Source organism: Photinus pyralis, unplaced genomic scaffold (genome assembly GCF_008802855.1).
Source record: "Photinus pyralis isolate 1611_PpyrPB1 unplaced genomic scaffold, Ppyr1.3 Ppyr1.4_LG10, whole genome shotgun sequence".
Taxonomy (NCBI): Eukaryota; Metazoa; Arthropoda; class Insecta; order Coleoptera; family Lampyridae; genus Photinus; species Photinus pyralis.
The window spans coordinates 18758568-18786383 of NW_022170250.1; the positions used below are offsets into that span (position 1 = coordinate 18758568).

The 27816-nt window shown below is 41.4% G+C and overlaps 2 protein-coding genes across 2 annotated transcripts; both read left to right on the forward strand.

Annotated features, from left to right (window-relative positions):
* The first annotated feature begins 8588 nt into the window (after positions 1-8588).
* LOC116161341 (solute carrier family 26 member 6-like) lies at positions 8589-16536 on the forward strand. The gene is made up of 12 exons (XM_031474667.1): positions 8589-8744; positions 8800-8912; positions 8960-9120; positions 9167-9433; positions 9481-9645; positions 14828-14932; positions 14983-15116; positions 15169-15331; positions 15378-15554; positions 15604-15876; positions 15924-16239; positions 16287-16536. The coding sequence occupies exons 1-12, from the start codon at positions 8692-8694 to the stop codon at positions 16421-16423; spliced, it is 2064 nt and encodes a 687-aa protein (XP_031330527.1). The 5' UTR covers positions 8589-8691; the 3' UTR covers positions 16424-16536.
* Positions 16537-20542: 4006 nt separating this feature from the next.
* Positions 20543-26677, forward strand: LOC116162052 (prestin-like). Its single transcript, XM_031475575.1, has 11 exons — positions 20543-20689; positions 20736-20818; positions 20864-21021; positions 21067-21501; positions 24912-25016; positions 25064-25197; positions 25376-25538; positions 25580-25756; positions 25802-26074; positions 26120-26381; positions 26425-26677. The coding sequence occupies exons 1-11, from the start codon at positions 20640-20642 to the stop codon at positions 26541-26543; spliced, it is 1959 nt and encodes a 652-aa protein (XP_031331435.1). The 5' UTR covers positions 20543-20639; the 3' UTR covers positions 26544-26677.
* The last annotated feature ends 1139 nt before the right edge of the window (positions 26678-27816 follow it).

A 27816-nucleotide genomic window follows, 5' to 3' on the forward strand; every position in this document is an offset into this window, starting at 1 on the left:
CAACGTTTAAAGCTCAATTCTCACCTCACTGACAACTGCAGTGAAACTTTCTTGCTGTTGACCTTCGTTGACTCCAATCATCCAGATACATTCTTTACATCATCATGAACGATATTTATCTGGGAATAAACTGCAGAACCTTGACATTTTTTACAACTTGGAAACTCGCCACTCATCTGCTACAAACCTAGGTGAACATGTCTCTGCACTTCAGTTTCTTGCCCTGCACTCTTCTGCTTGCTCTTCGCTCCCCATCCCTCTGTTTCTTTTTGTTAATTTTCTACATACATCTTCTGCTCTTTAACCACCGCTTATATATGTTTCCTTTTTTCTCCATATACTGCACTTAAATTCTGCAATTCCTCTAGTCTGCTCTTATACTCCCTTGTCTCTTCCTTTAGACACTTTCGTTTCAGTTTTTAGATGATCCATCCCCTACCGTCTTTCTACCTGTTCCATTTGTCTTCCACTTTTGTTCTTTCCTGTACATCTCCTGTTTATTCTATGTTCTTCTTCTACACTATTACACTTTGCTTTATTTGTTCTTGCTTATTTGTCATTTTCTGATCCTAGGAGCTACGTTCAATTATTATTGCTACTTTTATGTTTTATTTTGAATGCTTTTTACAGCATTATTTCGTCTCTCATTGCGCCACCTTTGGTGGCCTTCTGCATCTTGTCCTTTTAGTTTTTTTTATTTGGAGTGGCACAACGACAGCTCACGAATAAGCGACAATACTCGGGATTGATTAGCTACGGGAATTCGAATTGGTTTTGAGGGTTGAAATGGCTTGTGGTTAGTCAACTATTAGACACTTGAAATGTGAATTATTTTCTTTTGCACAGTTTTCTTAGACAAAGTGAAACCTTAAAGGTGAGTAACCTTTAAACCGATTTGTTTTAAAAAACTTTCACACCCTGTATCTAAAAAACGAAGCAAGCTAGCACATGCGATTATATTATGAAAAAAAATTCTTATTTTTGGCTGGTAAATACGCCCTTAAAATCTTTGCACTCAATTTTGAATCATCCTGTATATCTTTCCTGCATGCATTCCTCGCATCTTTCTTACCTTCTCGTCACTTTTTCCACACCACCATGGTCCTCGTCATGGTTTCTTCACGTTTCTTTTGTATCGGTTATTCGCCCTTCCGCACGCCTCTTGTTATTTCCTTCTCCTCTTTGATGCCTGTATAATGCATATTCCCCCCCCCCTCCCCCATGCCTTTTACAAGCATTCTTCAATCCCATATCAAGTCGCTTGAACCTCCCCTTCTTCTACGTTCATCGATGTGGCTATCTTGTCTGTCATGGCTCTACCAGGAATCTTTGCATTTTTTTCATTCACCCCTCCTTCCTTTATTTTCCCAATTTCCTTCCTTCTCGTCACTGTCATGCATCAAACTGCTGTTTTTTACATCTTTTCAAACTGCTCCCCTCCTTCCTGTCTTGCCTCGTTTGTACACCTTGTGCCACTGTATGACACTTTATTCATCCATTTGTTAGTGCCTTCTTTAAGCCTCCCTTACATCTGACTGATATATTGCCCCCCTCCTCCTTGCTGTATAATCTTCTCTCCCTGCCCACCCGTTTCCCTCTTTAAGCCAGTTTCGTCTTTCCATACGTGTCCTCCCCCCTTCCCTCTTCCTAATGTCTGATTCAATTCTCCATGGTTCACGATTTCTTTACCTCTCCTCAGTTTTCACCGTTTACCCTCTTCCGTGGTTTATCCGTTATTCCCCAAACCTCCTTTTGTGTATCTTTTTACGTTTTCTTCACGTTTTCTTCACCTCCCCAGCATGTTTCGTCATTTTCTCTTTTAACCTCTCCACCCCGCCTGCACCGTGACTTATTTGCATCTCTTGTGCTTTTCTGTACCTAAATCTCTACGTTTTCTTGACCTCCCCCCTCCTCCCACCCATCCTTCAACTAACTGCTTTATATTTTTACACTTTATTTACGTCCCCTTAACACGCGTTCTTAATGTGCCATTCACTCCTCTTTTCACCGCCCTCTATCGTCTCTTAAGCTTCCACTGCATCTTATATTTTTGACACACCTTTGACGCGCTTTTCTGGACATATCATTTACCTCCGTTCAAGCATTCATTGCTCTCTCCACGTCATCTTCAAGTATTTCGCACTCTTCAAGTTCAAACAGTTCAAAGGTGGCCTACAGTTCAAAGTTCAAAAGTTGCTAGTCTTTCAAAGTCCAAAGGTTGGTCGCTGTTTAACATCCAAACGTTGGTCGTCATTCAACGCTCAAGTGTGCTCGCCGCTCAAAGTCTTAATGTTGGCCGTCGTTCACGACCCATCTTTGTGGTGTCATATTTCATGTCCAAGGTGATCAGAGGTTATTGACCATATTTGTTGCGGCGTCAAATTTTACAATCAAGGCAATTCCAGGTTAATGACTCCATTTTATCATTAAACAAACCACAGTGGTGAGCTCAATGGCGCATTATTACGGTATAAAGCACACCTGTGTATATTTATAATTCAGTTAGTCGACAATGCAGTACAAAGACTCGGCGTTAAATAAGGTCATTGAACCACAAAAATGTGGGTGAATGGCGACCAACCTTTGAACATTGAACTGCGAGCAACTTTTGAACTTTGAACGGTGGGCAAACTTTGAACGTCTTCTTCAGGAGGAAAGCTAGACGGAACCCGAATGCTTATGGGAGTTGATTTAGAATAATCCTATATAGCTATCGCCTGTTTTGGTCATGATTGCTCAGCATACCCTATCCATGAGATAATATTATGTGGTACGCATAAATGCGTAGGTTTTATAGTCGCTGAGAAAGTTCATATGGGGTCATCGACCTCCGATGACCTTGAGAGTCCCTTCATTTGCTGCGAAAACAGAGTTTGTAGTAGACCTAAGGAGCGGTAATTAAAATTGAGTTTCAAACTTCCTAGATGCGAGTGATAGGATCCTAGATCTTACGTTGCGTCTTGCAGTATTTTTAAGGAACACTTTTAGTAGTCGTCAAAGCCTCAATTCTGGCCTCACTGCCAGCTGCAGTAAACTTTTTACAACTACCGTCAACCAGCACATATTTCCCTGTTTATTTATGTTTACGTTACGTTATCCGCTCGCATATTTAGGCAAACTGAATTCCAATGCGTGCCGTGCACTGTTGTACCACTCACCTTCTCATAGGCTTAGACATCCTAGGTGAGAGTGATAGGACAATAAGTTTGTATCTTGTATGCCGTCAATAAACTAAACCACTCGAACAATTCGTTGCACTTTCCAACTTAGGAGATATACGGTTATCTAAAACAGGTGAATCTATGAATTGAAAATAGAGGGCATAGACGGACAATTTAGTTTCTGCGCGTACTTAAAACGCAATACAAATTATGTCCGTTGCTATAGAGGGTAGTTTTAAAGAAAGGTACGTGGAATTTCGGTGGAGGAATTGTTTTTATTAACCACCTCTAAACAAAACGATGAGCATTTTCTTAAAAGCTTCCCGTGTTTAAAATTGGTCCATTCGTCGTTGAATTGCGAAAGAAGTACATTTGATTCAAAGCCACAATGGAACAAACGCACCCCTTTGAAGCCGTATAATCGGGTCGTCGCCGACGAACCTGCTTTGTCTGGATGTGGCGCTTTTGAAACGTTCAACGAATGCGGCACTCTACGGATTGCACGTAAAATAATTCGAAAGGTTTTGACACTCGCGCTAAACAAACGTGGCACAACAAAGCCGAGCTCGGTTGAAATTGTTTAGTTTCCATTTCAACATCGTCGACCTGCGGTATCGATTTTACTGCAACGTTCGTTATGATTGGCCACTTATCTGGACGCCCATTGAGTAAGCCCAAACTGTGCACCACTCATGCTATTAGAGCGAGGTGAGGCCGCGCAGCCATTACAATAGAGTTGCATTGTAGCTGTTGCACGAGCTTAATTCACTTGATGAATAGAGATAGATTTAGGTAGCTCGCTCTCTCATTCTTCATTCCCAAATCAAGTATCAAGGTCACAGAAAACTTCTAAAATCCATCTCGCATATTATGATCTCCTGATCTTACAAATATTATATCCGGATCACAGGTAATCAAAAAGGGTTGTTTTATTTCCAAAAACCCCCCCTCCCATTTTTACCCCGTTTCTTCTTTACAGAAGCGCAAAAATTACAAAAAAAAGCACGGAAGGTTGTATCAGGATTACAGGGAAGGGACGTGAAAAGTAACCTCGAACCTATCATCTTCTCCTCATAAAGTGACTGTTTAAAGAATTAATGCATCCAGAGGTCTAAATTACATTCCCTGCCAAGATCACAAAAGCGCAAAACGTTCCCACAGTTTGTGTTCCTGACCAAATCGTTTTCTAATTTTTGAAGATTGTAGACGTATCTTCGGTTTCCCTAGAATTAACTGCAAATTGCTGGAACTGGAAGCTTGTGGAGAGGTTTCTGGGGATAGGAAATTTCAACCTGGAAACAGGAAGCTGGAAACAACACTGGGAATCGAAATCTGAAAGATGGAAACAGTGGTCGGTAAATGGCGAACAGGAAACTACAGGAAACAAAAAAGTTAGTACAGAAAACGGGAAACATGAACCTGGAAATAGAAACGGGAATCTGGAAAAGAAGAAGGAAACCGAAGTAGGGATCTAGAATAAATGAAATGGAAACGAAAAAGGAAGAATGCGAAATGGAAAACAAATCTGGAAACCGGACACTAAGGGAAGTTAGAGGATTTTTGAAACAGCAAACAAGAAGTTAGACATTTGAGGAGGAAAACAATAAAAAATGATTAATGAACTTGATATTGTGGAGAGGTATCTGGGGAGTAGCGTAGAAATAAAAAGCTGGCAACCGAACCGGAGAACCGGGAACAGAAAAACTGGAATGGAAATCTAGGAACAGAAAACAGGAAACATGAAACTGAAGAGAAACCAGCGGAGAACAGGAGCAGGAAAACAACAACGAAAAATTGAAAGTTGGATGTTGGCAGTATGAGACGATAGATCGTGAACAGAACAAAGGGAAACTGTACACTTAATAGCAAAACTGGAAATAGGCAACGGAGATACACGTAAAACTGGACGGTAAAATGTACGAACAGGAAACAAGAAGATGAGTTTGACACATGAAACTAACAGCACGGATCTGGAAACGGAGGACAGGAAACTTTACTGCATCAGGTGCGGACGAAGACAAAAAGGCGCTAAAATGGAAATGGAAACTTTGAATTCATAATTTGGGTGTCGATTCTTGAAAGGCTAAAAATGGCTATAAGATTCATTACTTGGAGACGGACTCCTGGTTCCACTACATCTGCTGCTAATTGGGAAGCGTCTACAGCAGCAATTCTTCAATTCCTTTCTTTTAAAGTCTCAAAATGGAGACCACTTTTGGAGTCTCTCCAACTTGAGGGGTTTAAAATGGCAACAAAAATCCCTTCTTTGCGCCCACCATCGCTTCATTCGCCAAAGTGGAGAAACTTGTAGACGTTTCTCAGGATCCCACTGCGCCAGCTTCAAGTTTAAAAAAATCTGCAGCAGCAAATCTTCATTTGAAACGAAAATCAGATGACCCCTCCTCCTACAATCATGAAACCATACACTTGAAAATCTTGTGATAAACTGGAGGGGGATGGGTTATTCCATGCCCCCCAAACTCCCCGGTGTTACGATTTATTTCCGAAATAGGCTAAGCCCTGAAGAATATCATGATACTTTAAAAAAGACCGTTGCTTTCCGTTTTTGGGTGAGACCGTAATACCGGGGTGCATGGAACACCCCACAGTGAAACAAAAGCAGATGACCCTTTCCCTAGAATCATGAAATCATCCGCACAAAGGTCTCGTGGAATACTTGGGGGGGGGGGGGGCATACTTCCCAAACCACGCGCTTTCTTCCAAAATACGCTACGCCCTAAGTCTATCGGGAACATTTACACAAAGACTATCGAGTCTTTTTTTCTTGGATTTCTTTTGTGGGTGGGAATGTAATACCGGGGGGTCTGGGGGCATGGAATACTCTTTTCTCTACATTCATGAAAAATGATAAATACGAAGATCTCGTAGAGATCTAGAATACTGGGGGGTTTTCCATACCCCACAGGCTCCCCCCCCCCCCCCGGTATTACGTTTTCTTCCGAAATACGCCATAATAATCTAAGGGGGTTATATAATATAGACCATCAAGTCTTCCTCTCTTGGCTTCCGTTTTTAGATGGGAACGTAATACCTGGGGGTCTGGGGAGTATGGAATACCTCACAGTGAAACGAAATCATATGACCCACTTCCTATTATAATCCTGAAATGATACGCGCGAAGATCTCGTAGAGTACTAGGAGGTATCCACCCCCCCCCCTCCTCCGGTATTACGTTTTCTTCCGAAATACGCTAATCCCTAAGCCTAGTGGAATAATTGAATGAACACCATCAAGTCTTCCTTTCTTGGCTTCCGTTTTTAGGTGTGAACGTAATACTGGGGGTGGGGTCTGGGGAGTATGGAATACCCCACAGTGAAACAAAATCATATGACACTTTCCCTGTAATCATGAAATCATACGCATGAAGATCTCGTGGCATACAGGGAGGTATTCCATACTCCCCAGACCCCCCGATATTACGTTTTCTTCCAAAATACGCTAAGCCATAATAATCTAAGGTGGTAATATAATAAAGACCAACAAATCTTCCTCTCCTGGCCTCCGTTTTTAGGTGGGAATGTATTCCGTACCACCCAGACCCACGGTAGACCTTCAAGTCTTCCTCTCTTGGCTTCCGTTTTCGGTGGCAACGTAATACTGGGGGTCTGGGGTGTATGGAACACCCCACAGTGAAACAAAATCATATGACTCTTTCCCTACAATCATGAAATTATACGCGCGAAGATCTCGTAGAATACTAGAAGGTATTCCTCACCCGCCATACCCCCCGGTATGACGTTTTCTTTCGAAATACGCTAAGCTATAATAATCTAAGGGGGTAGTATAATAAAGACCATAAAGTCTTCCTTTCTTGGCTTCCGTTTTTAAGAGGAACGTAATACCTGGGGGTCTGGGGAGTATGGAAAACCCTGCAGTGAAACAAAGTCATATGACCCTGTCCCTGCAATCATGAAATCCTACGCAAGGATATTTCGTAAAATACTGAGAGGCGGGAGGGAGGGGGGTTCTATATCCCTTTGATCCCCTGGTGTTGTGTTTTTTCCCCGAAATATGCCCTGAACCCTTTCCACATACTTAAAAAAACCCATCGAATATTCCTTCCTTGGTGTCCTTTCTTGTGCGAGAACGTAATAGCGGGGGTCTGGGAGATATGAACTGCTCCCCAGTAAATAAAAAATCAAATAACCCTACCCAATACAATCATGAAAACATGAATCTTTCTTTCTTTGAGAGTACATCTTCAATTTTCTTCTCTTAAAGTGCCAAAATTGAAGTTATCTTGGAGTCTCGTTAAACTGAGAGCCTTGAAATGTCAACAAAAATCCTTTCTTTGCCCCTACTGCCCCATTCATCCAATTGGAGAAGCTTGTAGGCACATCTTCGACTTCCACTGTATTCGTTGCAATTTAAAAAAAGTCTACAACAGCAAATCTTCAATTTTGTTCTTTTAAAGTGCCAAAAAATTGAAGTCTCGCGAACTTCTGAGGCTTAAAATCCTTTAGTCGCGCCCATTGCTTCATTAATCCAAATGCAGAAACTTTTAGACGCATCTCCTGCTTCCTCTGCATCCGTTTGAATTTTAAAGGGGTCTGCAGCAATATATCTCTTAAAGTGCCAAAAATCCGGTCATTTTGGAGGCTCACTAACCTGAAAGAGTCGCAATGGCAAACAAAGATGTCCATTAACCTAGCAGAGCAAGGTCAGCAGAACACAATCAAACATATTGCATAATTAGGTGCTAATTAGGTGCTAATTAACAACCCTATTCCCGAATTAAATGCTCCTTTTTTTTAAATTACTACATGTTCTGCCAGGTTCATAATATGAGCTCAGCAGAGCACTACCTCAAAAAACCAAGAAAATGAAAAGTGAACTAACTATAATTAGGCGCTAATTAAGTGCCTCTTCGGCGTACCTACCGCTTAAAAAAGACGGCTAATTAGACATGAATCGTCGATGGAAATTGCAATATGACAAATATCAGCCGAGACTTAAAGAAACGATACACTTCAATTATGGAAAATGCAAATGGCGGTACTTACAATAAAAAAGAAAAAAAAACGCAATTATATCCTCCTACGGAGTTAGAGGCTAATTTAACCACTAATTATTCCAACAATATATTGAGCGACCTATTCAAAAGATACGAGGATCTTTCAACAAAATATACCGTGAACACTAATAATGCTTGTAATGAAAAAGATATACTGCTTACCATGCCTCGAAATCCATTCTTGATTCTAACACGTGCTTTCAAACCCTCAGGCGAAATACTTTTTGGGAGAGAATATGCGTTTACTCCCAACACCGGTTGACATTGACACCTGTCAGGTCACGGCGTTTGCGTGTCAAAGATAAAGGTACGTAGATACGTTTGCGACCACCTCGCTATCATTTGACCCAAATTCCGCATTCCAAAATAAACAGATGACTAACCGGCTTATCAGTGGCTATTAGTGAACCTAATCGCTCGGCGCTAATCGATGAGGAACTCGTCATGTCACATTGTAGACAGATGCGGTATTAGTCTAACCTCGCACCGCACAGGATGGGTACGGAAAAAGAGCCTTTACTTTTACGAACGACCACTTACCTGATGAGGTTGTCTTCGGTTTCGGAAATTCGGCGATTTTTAACATTTTGGTTTTGGTTGCAGTGGTATGGAAGATGAGAGGTTCGTGACCCAAGCAGCCTTACACGTTCAGCGCCCTGTGTACCAGACGGAAGAGCTCAACGAGGTGACCACCTATCAGTACAGAACGCCGGATCGTAAGTGATTTCGGGCTTTGGTCGCCGGTTTAGGTTGATTTTTGTAGTTAGAAGGACGGTGCAGAAGAAGTTCGCCTCGTGCAAGGCGAAATCGTGCATTTTCAATACTGTTCCGATTTTGAAATGGTTGCCTCGCTACAATTGGCGGAAGAACATCGCGGGAGATTTGGCGAGTGGACTTACCATAGCGATCATGCATATACCACAGGTGAGTGCTCCAAGAGGACGAACCTGGACTGATTCGCCCTTTTCAGGGGATGGCCTACGCTCTCTTGGGCAACCTGCCACCAATCACCGGTCTATACATGGCGTTCTTTCCGGTCTTGGTCTACGTCCTGTTCGGCACCTCCAGGCATGTCTCAATGGGTACGTTCGCTGTGGTCTGCCTAATGACTGGAAAGGTAGTCTCGGAATACTCCAACGATGGCACCAGCGCCAATGCGACGGACTTCAACGAAGACTTTTATTACACTCCAATGCAGGTCGCAACCACTGTAACCTTCACCGTGGCAGCATTTCAGGTGAACCCCGAAGACTCCACGCCCTAAATTCAGGTCTTTAATTTCAGATGTTGATGTACATATTTAGATTAGGAATCGTCACCACGTTGCTGTCCGAAACTTTGGTGAACGCATTCACGTGCGCCTCCGCCTTCCACGTCGCCACCTCGCAGCTGAAGGACCTCTTCGGTCTCGTCTTGCCGAAACGCAAGGGAATATTCGCCTTAGTTTTCGTAAGTAAAATTCCGCGTGGCAAAGGTCATTTGCGTCAATTTATTGATTTGTGTACTACTAATTCGATCGACTGATAAAACGAATTAATCCGCTTTTTTCTCTTACTTGGTACGAGGTAGTGATGGGGCCCCTAACTCTATACGGAAGTTTACAAAAGTCACTAAATCACTCTACGCTGGATCCCCTTAGGTCGGGGGCCCACGAGCACGTGCTTGCTCTGCTTGTACGCAAATCCGGCCCTGGGCGGTACAGGTGTGAATGACCCTTTCAGATTTCAAAAGAATGGATTACTTGTGACCAAGCACATGATGATGTGACGTCAAGTAGCAGTCACATGAATGTTACAAATAATTAGATACCCGATTGAGATATCTCCCAACACATAAACAACTATATTTAGAGCCTCTATGATTTTTTTCCCCAGTCGAATGGAAGATGCCGTAATTCCTCCTCTTTACATTTACAAAGTTAGAACCTGATGAATTTTCTATTCGTCTTTTCCTCATTTTTAATCTTCGATTGCTAAATTGGAAAATAAACGCTTTAGGAACTCATGCATAATTGAATATAAGAAACTCTAGAATTCCGGAATTCGATTTACGAATTTGGAAATTTCTTTATTTTTGGGTTTGCGAGATTCTTATTTTTCACGATTGAGAAATTCAAAGAAGAGATCCATAAGTTTTGACTTCTAAAAGAGTTGATGGGATTCCAGAATTTGATTTTCGAATTTGTAAATTTCTTCATTTTTGAGTTTTTTGAGATTAGAACAGAATGCATTTCTTAACTACCGACTTTTGGACTTTGTTGTAAGAATTGCTAGAATTCCGAAATTCGAATTTTGAATTTGTAAATTGCTTCATTTCTTAGTTTGCCGATTTTTCCACGGTTGCGAAATTTAAAAAAAAAATTGAACTGGATGCCTTTTGTAATTTTGCCCGTCCATGACAGAAGGCGGATCCTAATTTATTGACTTTAATAAGGAATTCAAAGATCATTTTCACACTTGTTACAATTGTCGGTTTTGTGAGATATTTTGGGAATCTAAATAAAAATCAGGATGAATGGTCTTTCATATATCTGTGCCCATGATGGACGTTTGCTGAAGAATTGCTATATTATTGGTCGCATTCGAATTTTTAATTTTTGTAAATGTAATTTGGCTAAAAAAAACATGACCCCCCCCCCAATTTTGACGGAAATACTCGTTTTCAAGCACCAGGAATTCGAAACAAATAAAATCTCTACAATGTCGGTTCGTCGGTTCGTCTGTACTCTCACTTCCAGCCAAACGGCTAAACCGTTTGGAACCAAATTTGGTACACATATTCTTAGTCAGGGGCAGAGTCGCACGTGTGTGTCAAATTAACAAAAAAAACTATTAATTTTTGAAGTCTTTCCATATTATGGCTAAACTATTGCATCGTCAGGGTGGTATCTGTGCTAGCCACAGCAAATTTTTGAGTTTGCGGAGGCTTTAGTCGCATAGGGACTATGACATCCAGAGAGCTACATACGATTTTTTGGTATGTACTACCTTTTCCTTGCGTAAGTGTTCTTTATTTCTAACAGAGCAAGGTCAGCAGAACACAATCAAACGTATTGCATAATTAGGTGCTAATTAAGTGCCCTATTCCCGAATTAAATGCTCCTTTTTTAAATTATGATATGTTCTTTTAAGTTTATATGAACTCAGCAGATCACTACCTTAAAAAACAAAGAAAAGCGAACTAACTAATAATTAGGTGCCAATTATGGTGCTAATTAAGTGTCTTATTCCCAAATTAAATGCTCCTTTTTTTATATTATGACATATTTTGCCAGGTTCGGCCCGTGTAGCGCAGTTCAGTGGAAGCTCGACTGCGGTACAGGGTCCCTGGTTCGAATCCGGGTTCGGGCATGGATATTTGTAAATGTATAGGGGGTTGGGTTGGTAGAGCAGCCTCGGCTGAAACCCCGCCCACTTAAAAATAAAGGCAAAATAAAATATGAACCCAACAAAGCGTTACCTTAAAAATCCAATAAAATGGAAGGTGACCTAACTAATAATTAGGAGCGGATTAGGTGCCCTGTTTTTAAACTCTGTGCTCTGCCTTTTTTTGTTTAGTTTTACTTCTGCTATGTGTTTGCAAAAACATGTCGTCAAGTGTTAGTGAAATACATATCATTATTACTTCCCAGGAAGTAAAAATAAAAAAAAGTAGGAGCACAGAATTTGAAAACAGGGCACTTAAATTAGCACCTAATCAGCACCTAATTATTAGTTATTTCACGTTTTATTTTCTTGATTTTGTAAGGTAGGGCTGTGCTGATTTCATATGAACCTCGCAGAACATGTCGTAATTTAAAAAAAGGGAGCATTTAATGCGTGAATAGGGCACTTAATTACCACCTAATTAGGACCTAATTATTAGTTAGTTCAGTTTTCATTTAATTGGTTTTCTAAGGTAGTGCCCTGGTGAGTTCATAATATTAACCATGTCCATGAACCTAAGAGCAAGGTCAGAAGAACACAATCAAACGTATTGCATAATTAGGTGCTAATTAGGTGTTAATTAAGTGCCCTATTCCCGAATTAAATGCTCCTTTTTTTAATTTATGACATGTTCTTTCAAGTTCATATGAACCTTAAAAAACAAGGAAAGCGAAAAGTGAACTAACTAACAGTTAGGTGCTAATTATGTGCTATTTAAGTGCCTTATTCCCAAATTAAATTCGTCTTATTTCTAAATTATGACATTCTGCCAGGTTCATATGAACTCAACAAAGCGCTACCTTAAAAAACAAATAAAATGGAAAGTGACCTAACTAATAATTAGGTGCTGATTAGGTGCTAATTAAGTGTCCTGTATTCAAATTCTGTGCTTCGACTTTTTTTGTTTAGTTTTAGTTCTATGTGTTTACAAAAACATGTCGTGGAGTGTTAGTGATAATACAATATACATATCATTATTACTTCCCAGAAAGTAAAATTAAAAAAAAAGTAGGAGCGCAGAATTTGAAAATAGGGCACTTAATTAGCACCTAATCAGCACCTAATTATTAGTTATTTCACTTTCCATTTTTTTGATTTATAAGGTAGGGCTGTGCTGAGTGCATATGAACCTCGCAGAACATGTAATTTAAATAAAGGAGCATTTAAATCGAGAATAGGGCATTTAGTTAGCACCTAATTATTAGTTAGTTCACTCTTCATTTTCTTGATTTTTTAATGTAGTGCTTTGGTGAATTCATATGAACCATGTCCATGAACCTGGGAGCAAGGTCAGAAGAACACAATCAAACGTATTTCATAATTAGGTGCTAATTAGGTGCTAATTAAGTGCCCTATTCCCGAATTAAATACTCCTTTTTTAAAATTATGATATGTTCTTTCAAGTTCATATGAACTCAGCAGATCACTACCTTAAAGAATAGTGAACTAACTAACAGTAAAGTGCGAATTATGTGCTAATTAAGTGCCTTATTCCCAAATTAAATGCTCCTTTTTTCTTTAAATTATGACATTCTGCAGGTTCGGGAAACTCAACAAAGCGCTACCTTAAAAACAAATAAATTGGAAAGTGACTTAACTAATAATTAGGTGCTGATTAGGTGCTAATTAAGTGCCCTGTTGTCAAATTCTGTGCTCCGCTTCTTTTTGTTTAGTTTTACTTCTGCTATGTGGTTACAAAGACATGTCGTCAAGTGTTACTGATATACATATCATTATTACTTCCCAGAAAGTAAAAATTAAAAAAAGTAGGAGCACAGAATTTGAAAACAGAGCACTTAATTAGCACCTAATCAGCACCTAATTATTAGTGATTTCACTTTTCATTTTCTTGGTTTTAAGGTAGTGTTTTGGTGAGTTCAGACAGACGAATCCCTCTTTCCTGTGGAATATGCTAAGATGGCTCAGACTCTCATAATAGTATTAGTTTTTAGAGAAGAGCACACGTATCCCTCTTTCCTGTGGAATACACTAACATACCAGAACGTATCAAGGGGGCGAAGGGGGGGATCTGGGAGCCATGGAAAACCCCCTTAGCAGAATTTAATGTATTTCACAATTACTACTCATGGATGCACAGACGGTAATAATTTTAAACTTTTCTGTTTTCAAATTTTTGAAAATTTTTTCATCTTCATCATGTCTGCGGAGATTTTCGGTTTCTAAGACCGCGCAATTCATAAAAAATTACAGCGCGTTATTGTCCAATATTGCATTGCTGGCAAAACGGAAATTCGTTCGACAAATTTGTGGAATTCTGGAATTTGCTTTTGGAATATTTAAATATCTTGAATTTTTAAGTTGGCGGAGAATTTCGGGGTCTACGATCGCGGAATTCACTCACAATTAGAACAAGTTTCAAAATCTGGACAAAAGGAAAGTTATAATTTGAATCTTTCCCGAGAAAAATTTCGGAAATTCTGGAATTCTCTTTTGAAATATTGAAATTTCTGGAATTTTTATGTTGGCGGACAATTTCGGGGTCTACAATCGCATAATTCACTCACAATTAGAATAAGTTTCAAATTCTGGACAAAGGGAAAGCTATAATTTGAATCTTTCCCGAGAACAATTTCGGGAATTCTGGAATTCTCTTTTGGAATATTGAAATTTCTTAATTTTTTATTTTACGGTGATTTTCATATTTCTAAGATTTCGAAATTCAGGAAATGTGTTCCATAATTGTAGTCCATTATACCGAATTTCCAGAATTGCGGAATTCGATTTTCGAATTTTGAAATTAATTCTTGATATTTTTTATTTACGGAGGTATTTTCTAGCGATTACGAAATTCAACAAAAATAAAACTTGTATAATCGCAATCCAAAGCTGACCAAAGGCAGTGCCGTAATTTCTATTTTTAATTGAAGTTTCAAAATTCAGGAATAAACTCTTAGTGTTAATATGAATTAAATTTTATTTTAAAAATGAAGAAATTAGAGAATTCCAAAAGCTTTAGAAGTTCGGGTCCTCAATTTTTATACATTTTGGGACGGCTGAAATTGAGTGCCTCAAAAATTTAGAAACTCCAAAAGCTCGGAGTAACATTTTAGAACTGCGGTGTTGCCGCTGATTCAAACAGAAGTGTCATTTACAAATTGTAAATCTCTAGAACGTTTTGAATTAAGTAGCCCCCCCCCCCTCCTCCAAGCGTAGTACCTTTGAAACGAATTTGCTTCTTTTTTTAGACAATTTATGATGTTGCCCGTTCACTCCCCGATGCAAAAGTGGCCGCCATTGTTATATCGTGCGTTTTTATCACCGTCATGGTCATCAACAACGAAATCCTGAAGGTAAGTCTCCGCCCAGTTTGCATCGAGCGACTAGCCACGAGTCATTTTAGCCACTGCTCGCGAAAAAGACGAAGATTCCGTTCCCGATTGAATTAGCTGCCGTCGTCATCGGCACCGGCCTCTCCTACGGGTTTCACATGAAGGAGAACTACGGACTAAACGTCGTTGGAAATGTGCCAACGGGGTAAGTGCCGATCACTCACGGTCCATGTTTGGAGTAACCAGTTCGTTTGCAGGCTACCGCTTCCGGACCTTCCATCGATTTCTTTGGTGCCAACGATAGCCATGGAGGCGTTTATTATAACGATGGTCTCGTATACCATCACGATGTCGATGGCGCTGATCGTCGCCCAGAAGGCGCGTTACGAAGTTGATGCCAACCAGGAGCTGCTGGCGCTCGTAAGAGTTTAAAGTTCGCGATGCGCGATACTGAGGAAGCTTGTAGAGTTTCAGCAATTTCTTCGGCTCGTTCTTCTCGTGCATGCCAATTACCGCCTCACTTTCGCGGACCATGATCCAGCAGACGGTTGGAGGTGTAACGCAGCTGGCCTCGGTGGTGTCGTGCGTGATCATCCTCGCCGTGTTGCTCTGGATTGGCCCGGTCTTCGAAAGCCTGCCCAGGGTGAGTTCGTCCTTGAGAAGTCTTCCAGCTGATTTTGCAACCGTTTCAGTGCGTTTTGGCGAGCATTATCGTGGTCGCACTCAAGTCGATGCTAATCCAGTTCGTCTCGCTGAAGAAGTACTGGGCGTTGAGTAAGTGGGACGCGACGGTTTGGATAGTAACATTTTTCACCACCACCATTATCAGTATTGACTACGGCTTACTGGCTGGGATTCTCATATCGCTCTTCAGCATCTTCATCCAGGCACAGAAACCGTACTCGTGCCTGCTGGGGGTAGTGCCGAACACCGATCTCTACCTGGACGTCAAGCACTACAAGGGGGTACGCCTTGGGAACTTCAAGCACGCTCTCTACTTTGTCACTTTCAGATTCAGGAGATGAGCGGAATTAAGATTTTCCATTACAGCGGCAGCTTAAACTTCGCCTCCAATGGCGCGTTCAAGTCGATGCTGTTCAAGCGGACCGGCTTCGATCCCATGAAGTTACTCACGGCGAAAAAGAAAGACCTGGAGCTCACCCAGGACTCCCTTACCAGGTCAGAGGGCGAGGAGCTACTGACCAGATGCATTATACTCGACTTCGCCGCTTTGACATACATCGATCCGTCGGGCGTCGAAACTTTGCGATCACTCATCGAACAATACCGACAGATTGACGTCGCGATGTATATCTGCTCGTGTTCGGGTAAGCTCGTGTTCACTTACGAACGTCTAATAACCTTCGTACTGCAGAAAGCGTCTTTGAAACGTTAAAGAAGTGCGACAGTTACGACGGGAAGAGTTGTCGATTCGTGATATTTCCGACAATACACGACGCCGTGCTGTTTAGCCAATCGTGTTCGAAGCAGAAAGACGGCTGTAACACGTGACGTTGCCTTAGCCAAAGAATAAATGATATTATTTATTTTGTGTAAATTATGCAAACCTGTTAGAACATTTTTCATTGATGTTTGTTAATAAATTGTTTATTTTTACTGTTAAAGGCGATGTGTACAATCATTTTCTGGTAAACGGTGGCTGTGCTACACCTAATCAGGAGTTATTGTCCTGTGGAGACGATCTCCAACATTTCCCTCATAATTTCATAGCGTATGCATGCGGACTATGCCGAATCTGTTCTCTGATTTAGAGGAGGAAAAGTTTTTGGACCTGGGGAGAATATGGTGGTGCCACGAAAAGGTGTCCCCATAAGGTAATCCTGACCCTCTGACGCCGTGACCAGCTTGTTCCTACTTTCCTTTGCCGGCGAGGAATGTATTCATCTGTAACAATAAAAGGGAAACGTTTTCGGACCTGGGGAAAGGTTTCATAGGTTCACAGGGTTTTTTTGAACCTGGAAGATGATCTCTCCTGTGGCACGACAGTCATTTCGTTTCATTCTGGCTTAAGTGGACAATGTCTAACCTGTTTTTGACAGCCCTTCGCGAATGAGCTGAAATTGTTGGAACCAGTGATGATAAACAGGGTAAAATTTGAACCTGGGGATGATCTGGTAAGTGGTACCGCAAAACATCATTCTTGACAATGGTGGTGATGGCGGTGATAAACAGAGGAACTTTTTAAACCTGACGGAAGACCACTTTGGTCTTTGGTGGTAAGCGTCGTCACCGTAACCAAATTCTTGCTCATGGCCCAACCTGATGTTACCTGTTTTCGAACGAATGTAAATTTTTTGAAGCAAAGAAGGTAACCAGAGAGACTTTTTGAACCTGGGGAAGATTTTATTGGTTGTATAGCCCAACGTCGGCACCGTCACCTAATTCTTGAGCGTGGTGACCATGTCTAAACTGTTTTTCCCTTCCTTCACGAACGAGTTACATTTTCTGAACCAGAGGCGATAAACAGAGGGCACATTGAATCTGGGGGAAGTTCTTGTTGGCCGATCTCGTTAAACTTTGACACCGTAACTTAATCTTGACCATAGTGACTATGTAAAACCTATGGTTCCCTGCTTTTTCGACCGAGTACAAATTCTCTGAATTAAGAGACGCTAAACAGAGAAATTTTTTAAACCTGGGTGAGGAACTTGTTGTCTGTATCGCTAAAGGTTGACACTGTCACCTAATTTTTGACCACGGTGATCATGTCCAGCCTCTTTTTCCCTGCTTTCACAAACGAGCTTAAATTATCTGAACCAGAGACAGTAAGCCGGGAAACTTTTTGAACCTGGGGGAAGATCATGTTGCCTGTATCGCTAAAGGTTGGCACTGTCCCCTAATTTTTGACCATGGTAATCATGTCCAACCTCTTTTTCCCTGCTTTCACAAACGAGCTTAAATTATCTGAACCAGATACAATAAACAGGGGCACTTTTTGAACCTGGGGGAAGATCATGTTGCCTGTATCGCTAAAGGTTGGCACTGTCACCTAATTTTTGACCATGGCGATCATGTCCAACCTCTTTTTCCTGCTTTCACAAACGAGCTTAAATTATTTGAACCAGAGACAATAAGAAGGGAAACTTTTTGAACCTGGGGGAAGATCTTGTTGCCTGTATCGCTAAAGGTTGGCTCTGTGACCTAATTTTTGACCATGGTGATCATGTCCAACCTCTTTTTCCTGCTTTCACAAACGAGCTTAAATTATCTGAACCGGAGACAATAAGCAGAGAAACTTTTTGAACCTGGGGGAAGATCATGTTGCCTGTATCGCTAAAGGTTGGCACTGTCACCTAATTTTTGACCATGGCGATCATGTGCAACCTCTTTTTCCCTGCTTTCACAAACGAGTTTAAATTATCTGAACCAGAGACAATAAGCAGGGAAACTTTTTGAACCTGGAGGAAGATCTTGTTGCCTGTATCGCTGAAGGTTGGCACTGTAACCTAATTTCTGACCATGGCGATCATGTGCAACCGCTTTTTCCCTGTTTTCACAAACGAGTTTAAATTATCCGAACCAGATACAATAAACAGGGGCACTTTTTGAACCTGGGGGAAGATCTTGTTGCCTGTATCGCTAAAGGTTGGCACTGTCCCCTAATTTTTGACCATGGTAATCATGTCCAACCTCTTTTTCCCTGCTTTCACAAACGAGCTTAAATTATCTGAACCAGATACAATAAACAGGGACACTTTTTGAACCTGGGGGAAGATCATGTTGCCTGTATCGCTAAAGGTTGGCACTGTCACCTAATTTTTGACCATGGCGATCATGTCCAACCTCTTTTTCCTGCTTTCACAAACGAGCTTAAATTATCTGAACCAGAGACAATAAGAAGGGAAACTTTTTGAACCTGGGGGAAGATCTTGTTGCCTGTATCGCTAAAGGTTGGCTCTGTGACCTAATTTTTGACCATGGTGATCATGTCCAACCTCTTTTTCCTGCTTTCACAAACGAGCTTAAATTATCTGAACCAGAAACAGTGAGCAGGGAAACTTTTTGAACCTGGGGGAAGAACTTGTTGGATGTTTCGCTAAGCTTCGCGATCACGGTAACCACGTCTGAACTGTCTCTCTTTGCTTTTCCGAACCATTTCAAATTTTCTGAACCTGAGACGATAAACAGAAAACCTGTTTGAACCTGGGGGAAGAACTAGTTGGCTCTTTCTCTAAACGTTGACACCGTAACCAAATTTTTGGCCATGGTGACCATGTCCAACCTGTTTTTCCTTGCTTTTACGAACGAGTTTAATTTCGAACGCCTGTTAGAACCTGGAAGATCTACCTGTCCCGCTAAACGTCGTCACTGTTACCATGGTGACTATATCTCCAACTTGATTTTCCTGCTATTACGGGCGTTTAAAATTTTTGGAACCTGAGGCGAGGAGAAGCCTCGGAACCTGGGAATGATCTACTTGGTGATACCGTTAAATGCGACACCGTGCCCTAATTCTTGACCATGGTGACGATTATGGACAATCCCTGTTGACGCGGATGAAATTAAACTTTCAGAACCCGTGTCGGTAAACAAGGGAACTTTTAGACCTGGGGAAAACTGTTCGGTGGCCTCGGTCACCGTAACCAAATTCATGTCTATGGTGACCATCTCCAACCTGAGTTTCTCTTATTTTGCAGACGATTTTTGGCTTTTGGTGCCCGTGACGATAAACAAAGTAACCTCTTGGACCTGGGGTAAAACCTTGTCGCTAAACGTCGACCCCATACCTTAATTCTGACTCACGGAGATTATGCCCAACCCGGTATTTACTTTCTTTCCCCGTGGAACTCATAATTTTACGACTATTTCAGCTGAGACACCACCACGATTCCACCTAGAGCAAGATCTCGATGGTACCGCCGTTTACGGTACCGTAACTTACGGAGGTATGTTCTTCTTTCACGGAAGAGCTCATGATTGCACCAATGTTTACATCTGTGAGGGTGAATGGTTGAAGTATTTCGACCTGGAGAAGTATCTCGATGGTGGCTTCTGTAAACTGACCCACTGAAGCCCTGTAAAACTTGTTTTTCCTTACTTTGGCAACTGATTAATGTTTTCCTCTGAAACCATAGATGGCAGTAAGGTTTTTCGACCTGGAGAATTACCTCCATACTGGGACCGTAAAATCGCGGCATCGTAGGCTAGTACTGGTATACTGATACACATGTTCTTCCTTTCTTTCGTAGAGGAGCTAACTGTATTAATGTTTTGCTCTGTGCAGACGTTTTTCGACCTGGTGAAATATCTCCGTGGGGATGACACAGTAACCTAGGGGTGTCTGATATATTCTTCCTCTTTTTCGTGGACAACGTAATAATTTTACGAATGTATTCATGTTTTCTGCACGGGCACGACGGCTCATGGGGACGATCCCGTCTCTTTCCCCTCTTCCCACGCGTACGCGTTAATGATTGTAGGTTTGTACTCATCTGTCACTTTGATTGGTGGGAGTTTCGAAAATGTCGTCGGAGGGATATCTGAATGCCGTGACCGTAACCTCATACTGACCCACGGAGACGACGTCCAACTTTTCTTCCTTACTGGTATTCAAACATGGAAATGTTTAGAAACTTATCAGCACTCGTCAAATTCCACTCGTAAATAGAGATAGAGCCCGTCCACTCCACAGGTTTATCGTTAAACAAGCGCGCATCTGACTCACTTCGAAATTATCAGTTGGTGCCAACAAAACAACGTGGTCGCCATGGAAAATTGTACGGAGAAGACACCTTTACTTTCGCAAAAATCGACAAGGTATCCACCGTTAACGTTTCTAGTTTAATACCCTATTGCTTTGTAGCGGCACGACGGCACACGTCCAGCGTCCAGTGCAGCAGGTTGACCTGAATGACCTTACAAGGTATCAATACAGAGAGTCGGGTGGTAAGTGACCCTGGTAATGGTCATCTTCCAAGTGTACCCTTTCAGTTGGACGAGCAGTGAAGGAGAAGCTCTCGTCTTGTGATCCGAAATCGTGTCTTTTGTCTACGGTTCCGATTTTGGAGTGGTTGCCGCGCTACCGGTGGAAGAACATACCCGGTGATTTCGCCAGTGGCCTTACCGTCGCCATTATGCACATACCACACGTGAGTTATCCGAGCCAAGACTCGGTTTCTGATTGGTGCTCGTAGGGAATGGCCTACGCGCTTTTGGGTAACCTACCGCCAGTCGCCGGCATCTACATGGCATTTTTCCCGGCGCTGGTCTACGTCCTGCTGGGCACCTCGAGGCACGTGTCAATGGGCACCTTCGCGTTGGTTTGTCTCATGACCGGTAAGGTAGTCTCACAGTACTCCCACAAGGGGAGCGCCGGAAACGCGACTCTTCCAAACGGAGACGACGTCCGTTATACACCTGTCCAGGTGGCGACCGCCGTGACCTTCACCGTGGCCGCCTTTCAAATGCTGATGTACGTATTTCGGTTGGGCATCGTTACCAAGCTGCTCTCTGAAACTTTGGTAAACGCCTTCACGTGTGCAGCCGCTTTCTATGTGGTCATCTCGCAGCTGAAGGACCTTTTCGGCTTGGTCGTACCCAAAAGGACGGGAATATTTTCATTGGTTCTGGTAAGTGAGAGACCTATGTATAAAAATAACATAATACAAAGGGACATTACCAGACAAACATTTCATGCGCATTAATTAATTAATTTTGGACGCTTTCCGCTGCCATCTTTTGTGGAAGTCTAGTCTGAAAGTATTCCTTCTCCATGCCCTTTCCCTTTGAACAGGTTCGGTATCATGAGAGTCTGAGGGTCGAGGAGATATTTTCTGCCCTTTAACTTTGAACATCTCTTGTATCAGGGGAATATAAGAGTTGAGGAGATATTTCGTTTCATGTATTAGGAGAACATGAGAGTATATGAGGTATTAGTGCTCAGAATGTGAACGCAGTTAAATTCTTGCAAGCATTTGGTATCAGGCAAGCATGCGTGGAGTGATTTTTGTAGTACCAAGTTGAATTTGAAACAGTCTAGAACCGTTTTACGCTCGCTAACTTTTCGCAAACCCGGTATCAGCAAAAAAAATGTGTTTCTTTACAAGGTTTTTATCAGGAGAACATAAGAGTTGAGGAGATATTTCAGCTTAAAGTACAGATGAAGGAAAATTGCCTTTCATCAGGAACGCATCAGGCGGGTGATAATTCTAGTATATAATAGAAATTGTGCCCTGTAACTCAAAACAACGCGGGCATCTTGGAAATTGTAATTTCAGTATCAGGAGAATATAAAGTTTCATGTTAGCGTCTTATTTTTCCAAGTACTTTCTATTAAAACAGCAGTAGCAAAGATCTTATCTTGTGTTATGTTGCAATTTAGCGATTTATACCTCTTTTTGGGTCTGTCTCATAGAACACTCTCTAAATCAGGAGACCATAAGGTGCGAGGAGGTTTTATTCCGCAAGGAGTTGAATTTGGAACAGTCTAGAACCATTTTACGCTCGCTAACTTTTCGCAAACCCGGTATCAGTAAGGAAATGTGTTCCTTCACAAGGTTTTTATCAGGAGAACATGAGAGGTGAGGGGATATTTCAGCTTAAAGTACACATTGCCTCTCATCAGGAACGCATCAGACGGGTGATCATTCCAGTAGGTATACAATAGAAATCCTGCCTTTAAACTCAAAACAACGTGGGCATCTTGGTAATTATAACTTTAGTATCAGGATAATATAAGGTTTCATGTTAAAATTTTAAACCATTTTTCCAAGTACGTTCTATCAGGACAGAAGTAGCAAAAATCTCCTCTTGTGTTATGTTGCAATTTAGCGATTTAAACTCCTTTTTGGCTCTGTCTCATAGAACACCCTCTGAATCAGGAGAACATAAGGTGCGAGGAGGTTTTATTCCGCAAGGAACCAATTTCCTTCTTTCAGTGCAACAGACAACAAGACCTAATTTTCATATCACTCCAGATTTTAAGTCTTTATTCATGTACCTTTTGTGTAGAAATTCCGTGACAGGTGAATATAAGGTAGCAGGAGGTTTTGTTGCTGAGAATGCCATTTTCAGTCATAACAGCGGGATTAAAAAACACTTAAATAATACCAAGTTGAATTTGGAACAGTCTAGAACCGTTTTACGCTCGCTAACTTTTCGCAAACCCGGTATCAGTAAAAAAAATGTGTTCCTTCACAAGGTTTTTATCAGGAGATATTTCAGCTTAAAGTACAGATAAAGGAAAATTGCCTTTCATCAGGAACGCATCAGACGGGTGATCATTGCAGTATATAATATAAATTCTGCCCTTTAACTCAAAACAATGTAGACATCTTGCAAATTATAATTTTAGTATCTGGAGAATATAAGTTTTCACGTTAAAATCTCATTTTTCCAAGTACTTTCTATCAGAACAGCATCTCCTCTTGTGTTATGTTGCAATTTAGCGATTTAAATCTCTTTTTGGATCTGTTTCATAGAACAGCCTCTGAATCAGGAGAACATAAGGTGCGAGGAGGTTTTATACCGCAAGGAGCCAATTTCCTTCTTTCAGTGCAACAGACAAAAGAAGATCTAATTTTCATATCACTCCAGAGTTGAAATCTTTATTCATGTACCCTTTGTGTAGAAATTCCGTGACAGGAGAATATAAGGTCGCAGGAGGTTTTCTTGCTGAGAATGCCATTTTCGGGCATAATAACAGGATTAAGAAGCACTTCTTTATGTCAAGTTATACTTCATCGGGAAAATATGAGATGCAAGTTTTCGGAGTGAAATGAAATACAGTAGCGAGGATCTGGTTCTTTTGCAACTTGAGCAATTTCTGTGTCAGGAAGGTATCAGGTGTCTTCCATTTTGCGTTATAGAGCACAGTCCAAGTCAGGGGAATATAAAGAACGAGCAGTCAATTTCTTGCGGGTGTCATCCGTTGAAAAAATAGAAACAGAAGATTCTTCCACGGCTAATATTTGAGTTTACTCTTAGTATCAGGAGAGCATACGTTTCAAGGAAGGTTTTTTTCCAGTCACAAACTTCTTGTAAGTGTGAACAACAGAAGCGAAAAGGTCTTTTATAACTTTTTTCACGCGTAGCACCTTTGGAGGGTTCAATGTGTTGGGAGGTAATAAAAGTATTCTTTATCAGGAACGCATCAGAGGGGTTGCCATTGGAATATCATTCTAAAAGTTAAAACTGGTCAGGTTTTTCCTGTATCGGGAGAGGGCGAGGAGCTATTTCCTGAAAGTATTTTTAATCAGGAATGCATGAAATGTGCGACTAATCTAATAACATGCAAAATTTAAAATTGGTTACACCTTCCAAATAAATTATGTATCAGGAGAATATAAAATTTGAGGTTGATTTTTCCCTCATTGAATGTTGAGGAGATATTTCCGCTCATTGTCAGGTTGAGGGAAACTTTCTGGAAGTATTTACTCGTGATATATATTAGGCGAGCATGAGGGCCTAGGAGGTATTCTCGCTTAAAATGTGATCGCAGGCAAATTATTCAAAGAATTTTGTATCAGGCAAGCATACGTGGATTGATCTTCGTTTTTCCGAGTAATTTCGAATACCTTCCGATTTTTCTGTCCTCTTTGTATTAGGAGAACATATTGTGCAAAGATGTGCTCCTCCACAAGGTGTCAGGTGAGGGAAAGATTGTTTCATCAAAAAGGCATTAGAAGGGTTTTAATATCAATTTGAAGTTGATTCCAATTTTTCTACCCTTTAAGGAGAATATGAGAGTTGAGGAGGGTCACTGAAAGCAATTTCCTGCAAGTGTTTTCTTTCAGGACTCTTGTATTTTAGCCCTTTACGTTCCATTTTGTGTCAGGAGAAAGGTTGTGGTATCAGGAGAATATAAAGGAAGAAGGACAAGCTTTTCCCCTCCTCTTAATTCTTTCGTATTCTTCCCTTTCCCTCTTGCTTTCCCTTTGTTTTTCGTCTGTCATCTTCTTTCTCGTTACTTCCTCTTTGCCTCCTCTACCACCAGAGGGAGTAAAATGTACGTCCCTATGTGCATTAATTAATGTTTCAGACACTCTACGATATCATCATTTCTCTGCCTAGTGCCAACGTCGCCGCGGTCGTAATGTCAGCCCTATTTATTACGGTTTTGGTTATAAACAACGAAATCCTTAAGGTAACGCCTCTCGTAAATATTCCACCAATTACGCCCAACGATTTCAGCCAATCCTCGCAAGGAAAACGAAAATCCCATTTCCCATCGAGCTAGCAGCGGTGGTCATCGGGACGGGCGTCTCGTACGGGGTTGGTATGAAGGAGCGCTATGAACTGAACACAATTGGACACGTTCCGACTGGGTGAGGTCAATTGCTTTAGTATATACAGGGTCGCCTATGCACGTGTTCGGTACACACCCTGTTTACTGGTTTATCTGTGTAGGAAACCCCGCTGAACAGGTAAGCAATTGAACGGGTAAACAGGGCGTGTCGCGGATACTCTCTCTCTTTTGAGATGGAGTGGTAATTTTACTTGTAGCTTACCACAACCGGATCTTCCTCCGTTGGCCTTGCTTCCCTCCATAGCAATGGAGGCGTTTGTGATCACAATGGTGTCGTACACGATTTCGATGTCATTGGCACTCATCGTCGCCCAAAGGGCGCGTTACAATGTCGACGCCAACCAGGAGCTGTTGGCACTGGTAGCATCTTGTGGAACAGTAGCCACCAAAGTAAATTTTAGGGTTTCAGCAATCTTTGCGGATCGTTCTTCTCGTGCATGCCGATCACAGCTTCACTGTCGAGGACTATGATACAGTACACTGTTGGTGGTGTAACTCAGCTCGCGTCGGTGGTTTCGTGCGTTATCATTCTCGCGGTGCTACTCTGGATCGGACCGGTTTTCGAAACCCTGCCGAAGGTGAGTTACGATCAGGACACACCAGTGAATTCACTTGAATTTTAGTGCGTCTTGGCAAGCATCATCGTGGTCGCTCTCAAGTCGATGCTGCTCCAGTTCCTCTCACTGAGGAAGTACTGGGTGTTGAGTAAGTGGGACGGAGCGGTTTGGTTGGTCACATTTTTTGCCACCACCATTCTCAGCATTGATTATGGCTTACTGGCCGGAATTCTAATATCACTGTTCAGCATGTTCGTTCAGGGACAAAGACCGGATGCGTGCCTAATGGGGGTAGTCCCAGGTACCGACCTCTACCTGGACACCAGGCACCACGAGGGGGTACGTCTGGCCATTTAGGGCGCACCTTCAAACTAGACCTTGCAGATTGAAGAAGTAGAAGGCATTAAAATATTCCACTACAGTGGAAGCTTAAACTTCGCGTCCAACGATGCTTTTAAATCAATGCTATTTAGCCTCACTGGTTTGGACCCATTCAGCATGAAAATCGAAGAGCATTCCACCAAGAGCATTATACTGGATTTCCCAGCTGTGGCCTACATCGATCCCTCCGGAGTGGAAACCTTAAGATCCGTGATCCGTCAGTACACTCAGTTAGATGTTTCAGTTTACATCTGCTCCTGCTCTGGTAGGTCACTGAGAATTTCTCCATAATTACCATGATATTTCAGATCGCGTTTTCGAAGCGCTGAAGAAGTGTTCAGATAAATCTGACCAGTTCGCAATTTTCCCCACTGTACACGATGCAGTTTTGCACAGCCAATCGAGTTTTGTGGAGAGAGATGTCTGATACCCATAACAACGTCAACAGTGAAGGTTCTGCTTGTGGATATCTAGTAAATCACTAATCCTAGTAGCTTTTCTGGTAATTGTTTGAGTTTGAATCGCCTGTACTATTTCTAGCAGTAGACTAATTTACGTGGTCACGATATTTTGGATTGCCCTTCATCCAATATAGAAGAACTGTACTTTTAGCACAATCCCGTGGCCCAAAACCCACTCTCCTCAACTAGCTCTCCGGATTAATCCCTTCCTATTTTTTTTTATTAACTAACACGTTTTTCAAGATGTCATCTAGTAATTATGTGAAACATTTTTTATCAAGAGCAAATTTGAATGGTTATGCCCCCCCCCCCTCTCGCACCTTATATTTGCCGGACACAGAAGTTGCTTTAAACGAAACAGTCCAATCGGACATGAGGAAATGCTTCTTACTTCTGCTATTAGGTAAAAAAACACTTCACTCTCTCAGCAAGAATACCTCTTGCTATTTTATAGTGTTCTATTACGGAAGAATAAATAATGAAAATCCGTCAATTATGCTCTCCTGATACCGAATTTGCTTTAAGTTAAATCCAAAAATAATTTCCAGCAGTCCAGATTAAATACATCAGGCTGTATACATACAGCTCCTGTCTGGCATTTCCTACAAAACAACCTTCTACCAGATTTATGTTCTCCTGACACAAAAATTGTTCTTGTTGTAAAGTACTAAAGTCGAAGAGGATACTAAGAACCATTTTTGTCTATACGATTCTTCTGAATGAAACGTTGGCGCAAAATTGCTTTCAATTATCCTTTGAAAAATAACTATCTCCTCCGGCCTGAACTCATATTCTCCTGATGCAAACGTTTTAGTAAATTAAAGGATACAAAAGTGTATTCAATATCCACTTTATGCAAAAATTATCTCTCCCGTAATGCGTTCTTTATCAACGACCTTTCCTTTACCGTAGTTTAAGCGGAAATATGACCTCAACCTTTATGTTCCCCTGATGCAAAAATTTGCAGAATTTCAAAAAAAACACCTCGTGCAATTATGTTCTCCTGATACAGGGTTTGCGCAAAGTTAGACAGTGCAGAGGGATTGTAAACCACTTTAAATGCTCACCTGATACAAAACTCTTTCAAGAATTTATCTGCGATCACTTTGCGCAAGAATACCTTCTCGACCCTCATTTTCGCCTAATACATACCATATTTAAAGCAAGAAATGAAATGTGTAAAGAATTTCATTGCCTATATTCTCTTGGTGCAACATACTTCCAGAAACTTTTCTGCAG